Genomic DNA, 13,137 nt, shown 5'->3' with positions numbered 1-13,137 from the left:
TTAAAATTTGAAACTGATTTGGAAACCAGCTTTCATTATACTTGTGTGGCAGATAATCTAACCTTTTCTGAGCACTACTAAGTTCACTCTCATGATCTAGGCTAGTGTTGCGACACCTCTTGATTTTCACCAAAAATATTTGGGGAGTTATTGGCTGGAGTGAATGATGTGACTTTTACTAAAAATTGTCGTAGGCCTACTGAATGTGTTATTTTAACCCCCTCTCCTCCCTTCCCAAAGTAAATAAATGAGTATACCTTCACATACACACTTATACATACATACATGCCTGTGGATATACATATATAAATATAAATATATACACACACACACCTTGAGATATTCAGGCATGCTGTTGGTTCAAGGATATTGTCCGCATACTTCAAGATTCTTTGTATTTTTCTTAAAGCTTTGTCATATGGTGTATATTTTTATTCTGCAGTGTTGGAGAAACATGGTTCACCGTTTGTGAAATGTAGTGTTCATTGTGATGATAAATGCAGGAGTCTTAAAAATGCAACCTGTGTTAGTCCAACAAACGTGTACTGAAAGCCTGTTCCCGAGACGGGCACTGTGCAGTGTCAACAAATTGCGTAGCACCTGTAGTGTCAACAAGGGGGACAGGAGCCCTACTCTCAAGAAGTGTGAGTTCTACGTGGGGTAGGGGGAGGAGACTGATCATAAACACCAGCAGATCGTTGCCGATGGGGACGCGGACTCTGCAGGCAGCAGGGCAGGTGATGTGGTGGAGCGGTGGGTAAAGGCTGTTCTAGAGGAGACATTCAGGGAAGTCTCAAGAGGTGATATTTAAGCTGAGACATGAAGGCTGAGAAGAGAAGGAGGCAGATCGGGGGAAAGAGGCAGTGGAAACAGTAGGTACAGAGGCCATGAGGTGAGAATGTTCAGAAAACAGAGAGGTGATTGTGGTTGGAGTCTGCGAGTGGGAACCAAGATTGTGACATAAATTGAGGTTGCAGAGCCCGGTCAAGCAGGGATTTGTAGGCTACAATCCAGTTTAGATACTATAATGAAAGTATGAGAAGGCCATTCAGGGCTTTTTTTCCTCCCCCAGGGGACTGACAGGACAGTTAACAGAGAATAATTTACTTCTGAGAGAATGAATTTTAGAGGGGCAAAAATGGGACCAGTGAGACCAGTTAGGAGACTGTTGCAGTAGTTCAGGCAAAAAAAGATGGTGGCTTGGACCAGGGCATTGGAAATAAAGATGAAAAGAAGTGGCGGATTTCAGATGCTTTTCGAAGATGAACTGATGGACTTGACAGTGCTTTGATTTGGATGTGGGGTAGTGGGGTGAGGGGAGTGCTGGTTTTCGGTCAAGCAGCTGAGCAGTGGTGTCATGTGTGAGATGGGCAGGACGGGAGGAGGAACAGATGGAGGATAGGGACTCGGCCTTCTGTTTGGCTGGGAAGTTGGGGTGTCTGTGAGACATCCAAGTAGAGATGTCATGTAGACAGTTCTGGACCTCAGGAAGGAGATCCAGCTGGAGACAGACATTTGGGAGCTTCAGTCTGTAGGGGACTGGATCTCTTCGAGGGAAAGAAGGTAGCTCAGAAGGAGAAGAGGGCTCAGGACTGAGGTCTGGCTGAATGGGAGGAGCCATGGCAGCGACTGAGAAGGAAGGAAACCAGGAGAAGCGTCAAGTCAACCATGTGGGAATTCTTAGAAGATGAGGTCAGAGAAGTGCATGTTGGGTTTGGCAGAGTGGAGGTGGTTAATCAGCTGGAGAGGAGCAGGCAGCTTCCATGGCTCGAGGGGCTGAGTACTAGGTTGTTGGATTGGAAAATGAGTGGGAGCTGAAGACACCCAGTAGCTGGCAGTGTGTTATAAGAGGGAGTGGAGAAGTAATGTGGTGGCTTGATAGGGGTGTGCCGTCAGAGGAGTTTTTGTTAATATATTTTTTTTAAGATTTTGGAGCAGGCCATTTATCCACAAATTTCAAAGCCTATAGAGAGTATCCAGTGAAGTCTTTTCCTCCATCCGCCCGGACACCCTCCTCTCTTGCAATAACAACTTCAATTAGTTTCTTCTGTGTTGTGTTTTTCCAGAATGTTTACATACACATATAAGCAAATACGTATGTATTCTTTTTCTTTTCCCCACGGGTCTTCTTTTTTTCTATTTTTTAAATTGTGATAAAATACATGTACCACAAAATTTATGATCTTAACCGTTTTTAAGTGTTGTACAGTTCAGTGGTATTAATAAGTATATTCATATTGTTGTGCAACTATCAGCCACAATCCATCTCCAGAACTCTTTTCATCTTGCAAAACTGAAGCTGTATACCCAGTAAACAGTAACTCCCCATTCCCTCCTCCCTAGCCCCTGGCAGCCACCATTCTCCTTTCTTTCTCTGTGGATTTGACTACTTTAGGTACCTCATATAAGCAGAATCATACGGTGTTTATCTTTTTGTGACTGGCTTATTTTACTGAGCTTAATGTCCTCAGGGTTCAACTATGTTGTAGCATGTGTCAGAATTGCCTTCCTTCTTAAGGCTGGATAATATCCCATTGTATGAATAAACCACATTTTGCTTATCCGTTTATCTGTCGGTGGACACTTGGGTTGCTTCCACGTTTTAGCTATCGTGAGTAATGGGACTATGAACATGGGTGTACAAATATCTCTTGGAGACCCTGCTTTCAGTTCTTTTGAGTACCCAAGAGTCTTCTTAAAAAGATTCTAAAACATGCTTGGTGTGCGAATAGGAATGATCACTGGAGGAGGAGAGATTGATGGTACAGAACAAACAGAAAAGTTAACTGAAGGCAAAGACCTGAGGTGGAGGGTGGGTTTGGGAGCCGGAGCCAGGAGAGGGGCATTCTCACCTTTGTTGGGAGGCGGGATGGACGTAGCTACAGGCGTGTCGTTTTGAGATACGGTTTAAAAAGAAGGCATGGCTCATAATGACCATTTAGGTAGAAGCAGCCTAAGTGTCCATCAGAGATGAATAGATTATGAAAATGCTCTGTCCACACAGTGGAATATTATTCAGCCTGAAAAAGAAGAACTTTGAGGATACTATGCTAAGTGAAATAAGGTAGTCACAAAAAGACAAATACTGCGTGATTCCACTTACATGAGCCATCTAAATTACTCAGACTCTTAGAAAGTAGAATGGTGGTCGCCAGGGGCTGGGGGAGGGGGAGTGGGGGTTGCTGTTCAGTGGGTGTAGAGTTTCGGTTTTGCAAGATGAAAGCGTTCTGGAGACCTGTTGCACAGCAGTGTGTGTATAGTTAACATTGCTGTATACTTAAAAGTGGTTAAGATGGGCAATTTTATGGTATATGATTTTGACCATTAAAAAAAAAAAAAAAGAGCTGGCTTCCCGCGGGCTTCTGCTTTCTCAGTGAAGCGCCCAGCCAGGTCATCAGCAGAGAGTGAGAGCGGCGTTGCGAGGGCAGATGGACTGGGAGTGCGCAGCCCCGCGTGGCCGATGACTGGCTCGGGCCAGGCTCTGTGTGGGCACCTCGGGGTCGGGCAGCTGTTGAAGCTCTTCAGGTGGGTCACCTCACCTGACCCCTTAAAAAAATCTGAATTCACGGACATGTAACCCTCCCAGGAATGAGAATTACCTTCTTGGAGTTGGTGTGTTTAGAATGCTCAGGCAGGCCCTGGTGTTCTTCCTCCCGTTGCATGGTGGATTTGAATAGCCTATTTTTAGCACAACTAATTTACTGTCACAGTACATTTTTTATAAAAGTCTAATATATAACTTGCTGGATTTTCTGGAAGAGAAGCTTTGGCCCAGTGAACTGAATCTTGGACTTATTTTATTTGGGAAATGAGAGGGGACCTTTTTAAGAATAGAGGAGCATGTTATCTGATTATTGAGGTTGTTTTGGACTCTTGCCCAGTTAGCTTTGACTTGACCTGGGTTGTGAAAAATGATCAACTACATTCATAGAAACAATGAGGGGATCCCAGGCCCGTGGAGCTCCGGGTCCTTCTGTCCTACACACTTGTCTTGCCCTCCCTGCCCCAACGATGACCCAAAGCAAAGCTTTGCACAGGTTTCACCCTGGTCTTTTCTCTCTAGGCCTGACACTGGGACACGTTCCTCTCTTTCTACATGACAACATGTTTCTTGGGAGCCACTATCCCAACAGTAGAATTTATTGTGCCCCCAAAGCAATTATATATTTCCTTGTCGTTTTTTCTTTTGCTCATTGGGACTTCTCCACAAATAAAACCTTGAATGTAAGCATTTGTAAAATAAATATACACATATGAGAAAAAAGTCTGGAGCTGCTTGGATGAAAGTACCGGTGGTGGTGCGCCGAGATCTCTGCCTGCTCCCCTCTGTACGCGCGCCCACCCTAGAGCCCTCATGGCCTCCGAGACGTTTCTAGAGTACAGTTTGAAAACTGCAGCTCCAGAGCAACATTAGCAATTACATTTATTTTTTTATTTTTTACTTTTATTTATTTATTTTATTTATTTGGCTGCGTTGGGTCTTAGTTGCAGCATGCAGGATCTTTGCTGTGGCGCATGGCCTTCTCTAGTTGTGGCGTGTGGGCTGCAGAGCGCACCGGCTCAGTAGCTGCAGCGCGCAGGCTCTCTGGTTGTGGCACGTGGGCACAGAGGTTGCGGTGTGTGGGCTTAGTTGCCCTGCGGCATTTGGGATCTTAGTTCCCGGACTAGGGATCGAACCTGCGTCCCCTGCATTGGAAGGCGGATTCTTAACCACTGGATCACCAGGGAAGTCCCAGCAATTACATTTTTTATAGTCTTTTTTTTTTTTTTTAAGTTGAAGTAAAATTTATATACAATAAATTCACCTTTTTTAGTATCCATCTCTGAGTTTTGTCAAACTCAGTCATGTGACCACCACAATAATCAAAATATAGAACAGTTCCTTTCCGCCTCCCCCCAGATTCCATTATGCCCCTTTGTAATCACTTCCTCTCCCACCCCCAGCCTGTAGCAACCACTTATCAGTTTTCTGTCTCTGTAATTTTGCTTATTCTAGAATGTCATATAAATGGAATCATAGGGTACATAGCCTTTTGAATTGAGCTTCTTTCACTTAATGCATTTGAATTTCACCCATGTAGTGTGTATCAGAAGTTTGTTCCTTTTAGGAATTAAATCTTTAAGCAGAACATGTTTATATACCTGAATTTTACTGAGCTTTACAATGAATGCTTTTTAAAACTAGAATATTCTAGTTAAGCCTGTCTCGGGCTCCAGTTGGATTTCTGGGCTTTTTTATTTAAAGTTGATGTTGTCCCCAAGTTTTCTGTTTGGCATTCTGGAAAAATACTAAGAAATACTGCAGTTTGACGGTGATTTGTGGCATAGAGGTGGCCCCTCACTTGTGTTTTCAAGGCAGGTCACCAAGTTCAGTGCCCAGAGGCTGCCTTACCCATGACCTCAGTGAGCAACTGTTGAGAGTGAACATTTCATGGCTTCTTTGTATTCCTATAGGCTCATCAGATTCAAGAGATGTTTCCCCAGGTTCCATACCACCTAGTACTGCAGGACCTCCAGCTGACACGCTCAGTCGAAATAACAACAGACAACATTTTAGAAGGACGGATTCAAGTACCTTTTCCCACACAGGTAAACTGAGGTTTCAGACATGACAAATTAATTCTTTCCTCACAAAGGTTTATCTTCTAGATTAACTTTCTAGTTACTTAACAGCTGAATATCATTTATGATTTGATGAAGGGTTTCTGTGAATTCCCTAACTTCCCAGATTATGACTGAGAACAGACCCATCCAAGAGGCTTGGATTAAGACAAGGACAAAACTCTTTGGCTAATTTTTTGTGCAGATGTACACCCCAAACCAGCCTGCCCTTGCCAGTCCAGGAGGTCCTAGCATCGGTTCCTTTTGGACAAGGATTGGCAGTCTTTCCCTATAAAGGACAGATAGAAATATTTCAGGCCTTGCAAGCCATGCATTATCCATTGTAACTTCTCAATTCCTGCTGTAGCACTGAAGGAGCCATGGACAATATGTAAATGAATGTGCATGACTCTGTTCCAGTAAAACTTTGTTTACAAAAACTGTTGGAGTGCTTGGCCCACAGGCTATAGTTTGCTAACCCCAGCTATAGGAGGTATCGCCCTCTGTCCCTGGCTTTGCACATTGGTATGGCTTTCCACTGGGTATAATTCCTATCTGTGTGTGAGGCTTATATTTTTGACTTTTTTTTTTTTTTTTTAAAGATCCTATTTCCTGGCCCATCATGTAACCTCTTTGATGGGTACAAAAGTATTGACATTTTAAAGAAAGCTTTCTGGCAGGACCAAAGAATATATGTGATTAGGGAATCATATACCAAGAAATTACTCAACTTAGGTATGCAGAAACATGGAAATCTGTTAGTAAAATCTTCAAGCGTGAGAATCTTGGAAGAGGGAATGAGCCTCAACTTGGGAGTCAAAGGGGCTGAGGTATCAGAGGTGGCTCAATGGTCCTTACCTGTTTGACCTGGCTGTGACTTTGGGTTTCCCCAGGAACAGACCCTGAGACAGGGATTCAGTTGCCAGTAGTTAATTTGGGAGGTGTTCCAGGAAACATGGGAAGTATTCCAGGAAACACAGGCAGCAGGTGGGGCTGTGAAGTGGATAAAGGGTTTGTTATCCAGCAGTTACCATCGTGGGCAGCTAGAGCTTGAGCCCACTGGAGGCCTCTGGGGTCCAGTGTAGAATGCATTGTTCCTCCTGAGGGGGGAGGAGCCGGGGTGCTTATACACCAGTTTCCATCAGTTGTTGGTTGAGGGCTGCCTCCAGCGGGGGCCAGGTTCCTTCACACAGCCAGAGTGTGTCCTCGGGCGATGAAATACAGAAACTGGGCAGCCGGCACGTAGCGGGCAGACCTTCAGGGACATGCGCAGGGCCCCGAGGTGTCTGCAGCGTGGGCTGGGATCTCGGCCTGGATGAAAGTGAGAACAGCAGTACCTAGCTCACAGGATGTTAAGGAGATGAATGCGATGATGGTGTCAGTGCTTTTCCAAAGTGTCCTGTCGGTGTTAACTGCTGTTGTCGTTTTGTTATTGTTGTGCAGTTACTGTTACTGAAAGGGAAATTAAACGTGGGCCCACTGATGACTCTCAGATTTAGGCCTCAGGCTCCTTTGCTGTGTCTTGAAGCTCAGTAGCGCTCTCATGTCTTCGATGCCGTGGGATTTGCTAAACTCAGACTGTTGGGGTTGTAGCTCCCCCATGCTCCAGGTCCCCCTGTACCCGCCCGCTGGGCTCAGAACGGCTCTGCACTGTCGGTGCTGCTTTCTCTCTTTCAGCGGTCAGAGAGCATTAGGCCTGCATTGAACGGTCCTGCGGAGAGGCCAAACGGCGAGCAGGAGGACGGAGAAGCTTCCGGTCAGGTAAGGCCTGCGTACTAGAGAGAGCGCGTATGGGATGGGGAGCAGCGGGGGACCTGGCGGTGGTCTGCACCCCACCTCTGACGTTTGTACGGCTGAGGGCGAGAGTAGGGAGGAGGCCGTATGCCAGCGTCGTCTCAGTGTCCAAGGGTAACAGACCTTGCTGTGCCTGGCATGGCCTGCAGTCCCCTCCCTGGGGACTGGCCTCAGGACCGGAGGAGAAGAGTCATGCTCTGCCGGGCCGGCCCTGCCGCTGTGAACTTGAGTGGCGGCACTAGGCAGGGCGGCGTGAGGCTGAGCCCAGGACCCTGGGTGACTGAGCCGGGCTCCGCTCTCTACGGCCGAAATCCTCAGCTAATTCTCCCCCCACACCTCGCTTGTCCAGCTCAGCATTTGCAGAGACTTCATGCATTTCACAAAAACGAGACCCCTGGGGTGGGGGGAAGTGTGGTTCTCCTGGGAACCAGGTTAGCCTAGATAGTCACGCTGGGTGACCTGGGGTAGCTGCGTGCACCCGGGAGGAGCTCCCGGGTCTGGCTTCCAGGGCAGAGGTGCCTCAGCCCCACCCCATGCTCTGCCCCACACAGCCTGGGGTTCCGGTTCGTGTCCCTTTTCTGGAATTCCCATTTGCGTATTCAATTACCGTGCTTTCCAGAAGTTTTCTTAAGAGACTGAAGAAGCCCCAGACAGCCCTATCTTTGTGTTTCCTTGTTGGTGTGATGTGTGGGGCTTCCCACACAGGGGCTGGGGCCTGAGGATGGCGCCGCCTTCTCTGCCAGCGTCGGTCAGGGCTCTGCTGGAAACAGCTGCTTTCACTGACGAGTGACATGCAGGCTGCTTTCACCTCACGTGCCTTTCCCTGCAAATAGGAAACAGTAAAAACTCCTAAGAATTCTTCAGATCTGTTGCTGAGTTAAAATTTTTGTATCCAAATCTGTAATTGGGTCGTGCAGCATTTGTAAAATGGCGTCTGGCTTCTGAAGAAGGGGCTCATTGTGTTTCCAGTTTTCATAGCTGGCTTAGCTCAGATTTGGATACTAGGCTGGCTTGGGGGCCTTGTGGGTACAGCATGTTCGATTTCTGTCTTGATTCCCCATCTCTATTTTTAGAGTGAGCATGAAGGCTTTCTGAATTTTTTTTAACATAGTGGAAGGAAAGCACTTGTTTCACAAAGAAGCTTGCTATATAACACTTTTGGCCATTCTTAGGAAATAAAAAGTTCTTGGGTAACAGTTAATAAACACCTCAGTTTATCCCAGTCATCAGATCAGATCTGCCCGTTGCTTAAATTGGGGTCTCCCCTCTGCCCAAGCTCAGGCCTACGTGGATCAGGCTTGGAGGCTGGCAGGGACCTGAGGGTGGCCTTCCATTCCCTTCCTTCCACCTCCACCTCCACTCACCAGCTCTTCTTTCTAACTTCCTCTAGGGTCGGACTCAGGAGGCGAGAGGGTTAAGATGGGCCATGTGACCCCAGTGTGCGTGTGTGTGTACGTACGCATGTGCACATCTGTATATATATGTGTTACAGCTGTTATTGTAGAGATCTCCCTGTCCTGTCTAGCACCAGAAACCTCGACCATACTTAGTTTGAACTTGGGCTGGCTATTTATGACCACCCCTTCCTTCATGGGGCTCCCTTCACCCCTCCCAGTGGTCCTCTTGGGCAAAGTCAGTTTCAACAGCCTCAGGCTGGTTCTCCCGCAGGACCCACGTCCCCTCCCCCAGGACACACACAGCAGTGCCTTACAGTCAGTGGAAGTTGAACTGGCTCCCATCGAAGCGTTTTTAAAATCTGCTACAAGCCAGTTTCTTCCTCTTAGATTTTTCAGGTGTGTGTTAGTCACCACCAGTCTCTGTGTCCCCCAAACTCTAGGGCACATGAGTCAGGCCACATGGTTCTCTTTTTTTAAAATTATTATTATTATTTTAAATTTTTAAATTTTTTATTTTTTGGCTATTGGGTCTTCGTTGCTGAGCGCGGGCTTTCTCTAGTTGCGGCGAGCGGGGGCTACTCTTCATTGCGGTGCGTGGGGTTCTCATTGCGGTGGCTTCTCTTGTTGCGGAGCACGGGCTCTAGGCACGCGGGCTTCAGTAGTTGTGGCGTGTGGGCTTCCGTAGTTGCAGCTCGCGGGCTCTAGAGCGCAGGCTCAGTAGTTGTGGCACACGGGCTTAGTTGCTCCGCAGCATGTGGGATCTTAGTTCCCAGACCAGGGCTTGAATCCGTGTCCCCTGCATTGGCAGGCGGACTCTTAACCACTGAGCCCCCAGGGAAGTCCTCACATGGTTCTCTTGAAGTCCCTCACTCGCTTGGCTGAGGGCAAGGAGAGGTGGCAAGGGTGGGTGAGAGAAAAGCACGCACTCCAGGAACTCTTAAAAATAGCCTCTCAGCCTCTTCCTCCTCAACTCTGCTGTCGCCTGGAGGTGGGTGCTGGGCTGACGCTGGCCAGCCTGGGTCTGGGCCTGAGTCTGGGAGCATGAGTAGTAGATGGCCGGGCAGCTGCCTGAGACTTTGGGGGCTCCTGGGCATCGTGTTGGCCTTCACAGCTGCAGCCAGAACAGAGAGAGTCCCATTCTTATATCCTGTTACGCGAGGAACCACGTGATATTATATCGGTTTTAACAAAGATACTTAGAATTTACCATTTTTTATCTGCCTTACTGTTCTCAGAGTCAAGTGAGGGTATAAAATTTGCACAGTATATGTGATAAGACTTTTTTAAATTTTAGAGCAATAAGTAGCATTGAACAGAAAATTCCCAGAATGCAAATAAGCAGTTAACTTTGTTATCTTCTGAGAGTACAGTTTCGAGGTGCTCCTGTTTTCATACTGGTAATCATTCACTTATTCCATAACGTTGAACATGCCACGTGAGTCAGGTCCTGCCCTTCAGGAGCCCATGTCTGCCGTTACACATGTGCCCGCGGTTCCCTGCCGGGCAGCCCGCCTCCTTTTAGGTCCAGAAGAGCATTATTTGGGGCACCGGTCAGATGGGAAATCTGCCTGGCAGGGCAGCCCGTGCTCACAGTGGCCCCTTGCTTCCTGCGTGTCCAGACCGAGCGGGTGCCGCTGGACCTCAGTCCTCGGCTGGAGGAGGCACTGGACTTCGGTGAGCTGGAAGCGGAGCCCAGTGAAGGGGAGGACTTTGAGGCCCGGGGGAGCCGCTTCTCCAAGTCTGCTGACGAGAGACAGCGCATGCTGGTGCAGCGCAAGGACGACCTCCTGCAGCAGGCGCGGAGGTGAGCGGGTTCCGCAGCCCCCGCCGGGCCTGAAGGCCCTTGTCATGGATGCCAACGCTGAAAACCTATCACCTGTCAGCTAAAACTTCAGGTTTCAAATCTCTGTTGAAAAACTTGAGGATCTGGTAATACTGGGCCCAGGTAGTAACCTCCGGCTGGTGCTGCTGGCGTCTCCTTGTGGACGCTCTCCGCCACACTTAAACGGTTAGCACTTCTGTGCCAGTGTGTTCTAGACCCTTTATGTTAATTACTCTAATTCCCTTAACTCTAAGAGGGAGCATGGTAATTATACCCATTAGACAGACTTAAAGCTGAAGAAACTGAGGCCTAGAGAGGCTAACACTGGCCTGGTGTCCAGCTCCTGAGTCCTCCGTCTTGGCCACTCTGCGTGCAGCCGGCCTCGAAGCGCCGACCCCCACCCCCCAGCCCCAGGCGGGAGCCACCGGAGCGGGCATGTTCTGTTGCTGCGCAGGGGCTCGTTACTTAAACTCTCGGGGATGGGGCCGGTGTTCTGTTCCTGTGGGTGGGTTCCGTGCCCAACGCAGGCCTTGTGAGTGGGGACTTCGCGCTGTGTGTGTAAGTGGGGAGGGGGTGGCCGCTGGAGAGCGAGGAGCTGAGCGGCCGCCTGATGCGGAGAACTTCTGCCCCTCTGTTCAGGGACAGGTGTCTTTCACGGGGTGGTGCTGAGTGACAGCTTCGTGACGGTGCCGGGAAAGTGGGGGAATTAAAGAAGCACATTGTATGTTTCTGTGTGTGTGCATGTTCCAGAGCTTCCCTGATCCCTCACTCAAGTCCTTTGTTTTTTGTAGGCGCTTCTTGAACAGAAGTTCTGAAGGTGACTCAGCCTCGGACAGCTGCCTCCCCTCGGAAGGCACGACCTCTGACCCCATGACCCTGCGTCGAAGGATGCTGGCTGCTGCCGCGGAGCGGAGACTTCAGAAGCAGCAGAGCTCCTAGCGCCTCCTCCCGAGCTGAAGAGGCCTGTCCCCAGCTCTGCCTGCTGAGTGAAGGAGTGGGCTCAACTGCATTGCGCTGTGTAAAGCACGTGGTCTTAATAGTGTGTGGACAGCTGACAGATTTAATCCTTTTTTGTAATCCTTTCTATGTGACATTTCTCTTCCCTTTAGAAACACTGCACATTTTAACTCTAAGCATGATCTCTTCTGCGTTGACTGGACTTCGTAGGGGTGGGGGAGGATCAAGAGGAAGTGGGCAGCCAGAGACCCTGAAGAGGGCCGCTTCCATGACGGCTTTATGCAGAAGTCATAACAAATGCTGGTGTCTTTAGCTCCAGATGTGGCAGGAAGTGGGCGTGGGGGGGCCGGGGGGGAATCGGGAGGTGCAGGGGGTGGGATCCATAAAAAGCGGTGTGGAGGTGTACAGCCTGAGCCTGACTCCACGCCACTGGGTAATTTATGTTGTCACACTGCTGTTCTTGGTGCGGAGGCGTTCAGAATGTCACAGAAGCCAGACCTACGGGCTCCTGGACCCCTGGGCCGGCAGGGCATCTCGGAAGAACAGTGCTTGGTTTGATACCTGCAGCAGAGGAGAGGAAAGCCCAGGGGCGTAGTGTGAGGAGGTGACCCATCGTGTCCCAGTACATCCGGGACTAGCTTTCTGAGCCCCCTATCCAAAGCTGGCTTTATTTCCGTTAACGCTGGTGCTCCCGCATCTCATGAGTACACGCTGTGTGTCTGTCCTCTCTCTGCATTTCATCGTCCCCCCCCACCCCCCTGGACACGGGGAAAGGGTTAAGCGGCAAGCCTTGGTTCATGGTTTTAATTCCTTGTTAAAGTAAACTAGGCAATGCCAAAGGCTGTGGGTTTGGTCCTTGGAGAAAATGTGGGCCTTACAAGATGGGAGAGTAAATTTTGGAGGGCTTTATTGAAGAAATAAAAGACATCTTTTGTATCTTTCTTCCCCGGAGCCCTCCATTTTCATAACTGTGTTCCTGTTGGTTTAATTAAACGTAGAGAGGTAAGATGTTGAGTCCACCTGCCTTGGAGCAGACCCAGGTCTGAACTTTTTCAAATCCTTGACACATTTAACTTGAAGGATTTGGAACACACAATCATAGGTTACCTAGTTCAGTTTTACGTCCTACTGGATTAAGTTTTTAATGTTTGAAAGCATAGTTTTATGGTAGTCCTTCTGGGAAGAATCCAGTATTATCTAAAATTATTGGCAAAGTTAAATGTATTTTACATAACAAAGTTTTTAGAATGTCGAGAAGTAACTGAAAATAGAGTGATGTTTAGGCTGAGATAATTTATTTCAATACATCTTTCAAAAGCCTTATCTTGAAATGCTGTTAGTAAATTTCTGTGATTTTTATTTTTCTTTTTAAATTGGTTTTGCTGAGAGCATAGCTATTTGTTTTTATTGTAAAACAATAATAATGATAATAAAAAGCAAACTCTCCTAGTGTGTTGTGTGTGGCTGGGAGCTAAGGCAGTTTTTTTCAGAGGTGCGGAAATTAGAACGCGTTTTGATTTTGTGTGTTCCGTTTTGGTTGGAGGGTTTTTTCATCCTTATATATGT

General features: G+C 48.0%; 1 protein-coding gene across 1 annotated transcript in view; it reads left to right on the top strand.

Annotated features, from left to right (window-relative positions):
* The window catches only part of AMFR (autocrine motility factor receptor), a 39,282-nt gene extending 27,511 nt beyond the window's left edge, over window positions 1-11,771 (top strand). The window contains exons 11-14 of the mRNA XM_068529252.1: window positions 5,455-5,589; window positions 7,279-7,362; window positions 10,412-10,596; window positions 11,406-11,771. Coding sequence (XP_068385353.1) covers window positions 5,455-5,589; window positions 7,279-7,362; window positions 10,412-10,596; window positions 11,406-11,553 — 552 coding nt within the window. The 3' untranslated portion in view covers window positions 11,554-11,771. The remainder of the gene's footprint in view (window positions 1-5,454; window positions 5,590-7,278; window positions 7,363-10,411; window positions 10,597-11,405) is intronic.
* The last annotated feature ends 1,366 nt before the right edge of the window (window positions 11,772-13,137 follow it).

Source organism: Eschrichtius robustus, chromosome 19 (genome assembly GCF_028021215.1).
Source record: "Eschrichtius robustus isolate mEscRob2 chromosome 19, mEscRob2.pri, whole genome shotgun sequence".
Classification (NCBI taxonomy): Eukaryota; Metazoa; Chordata; class Mammalia; order Artiodactyla; family Eschrichtiidae; genus Eschrichtius; species Eschrichtius robustus.
This window is presented reverse-complemented; position numbering and strand designations above follow the sequence as displayed.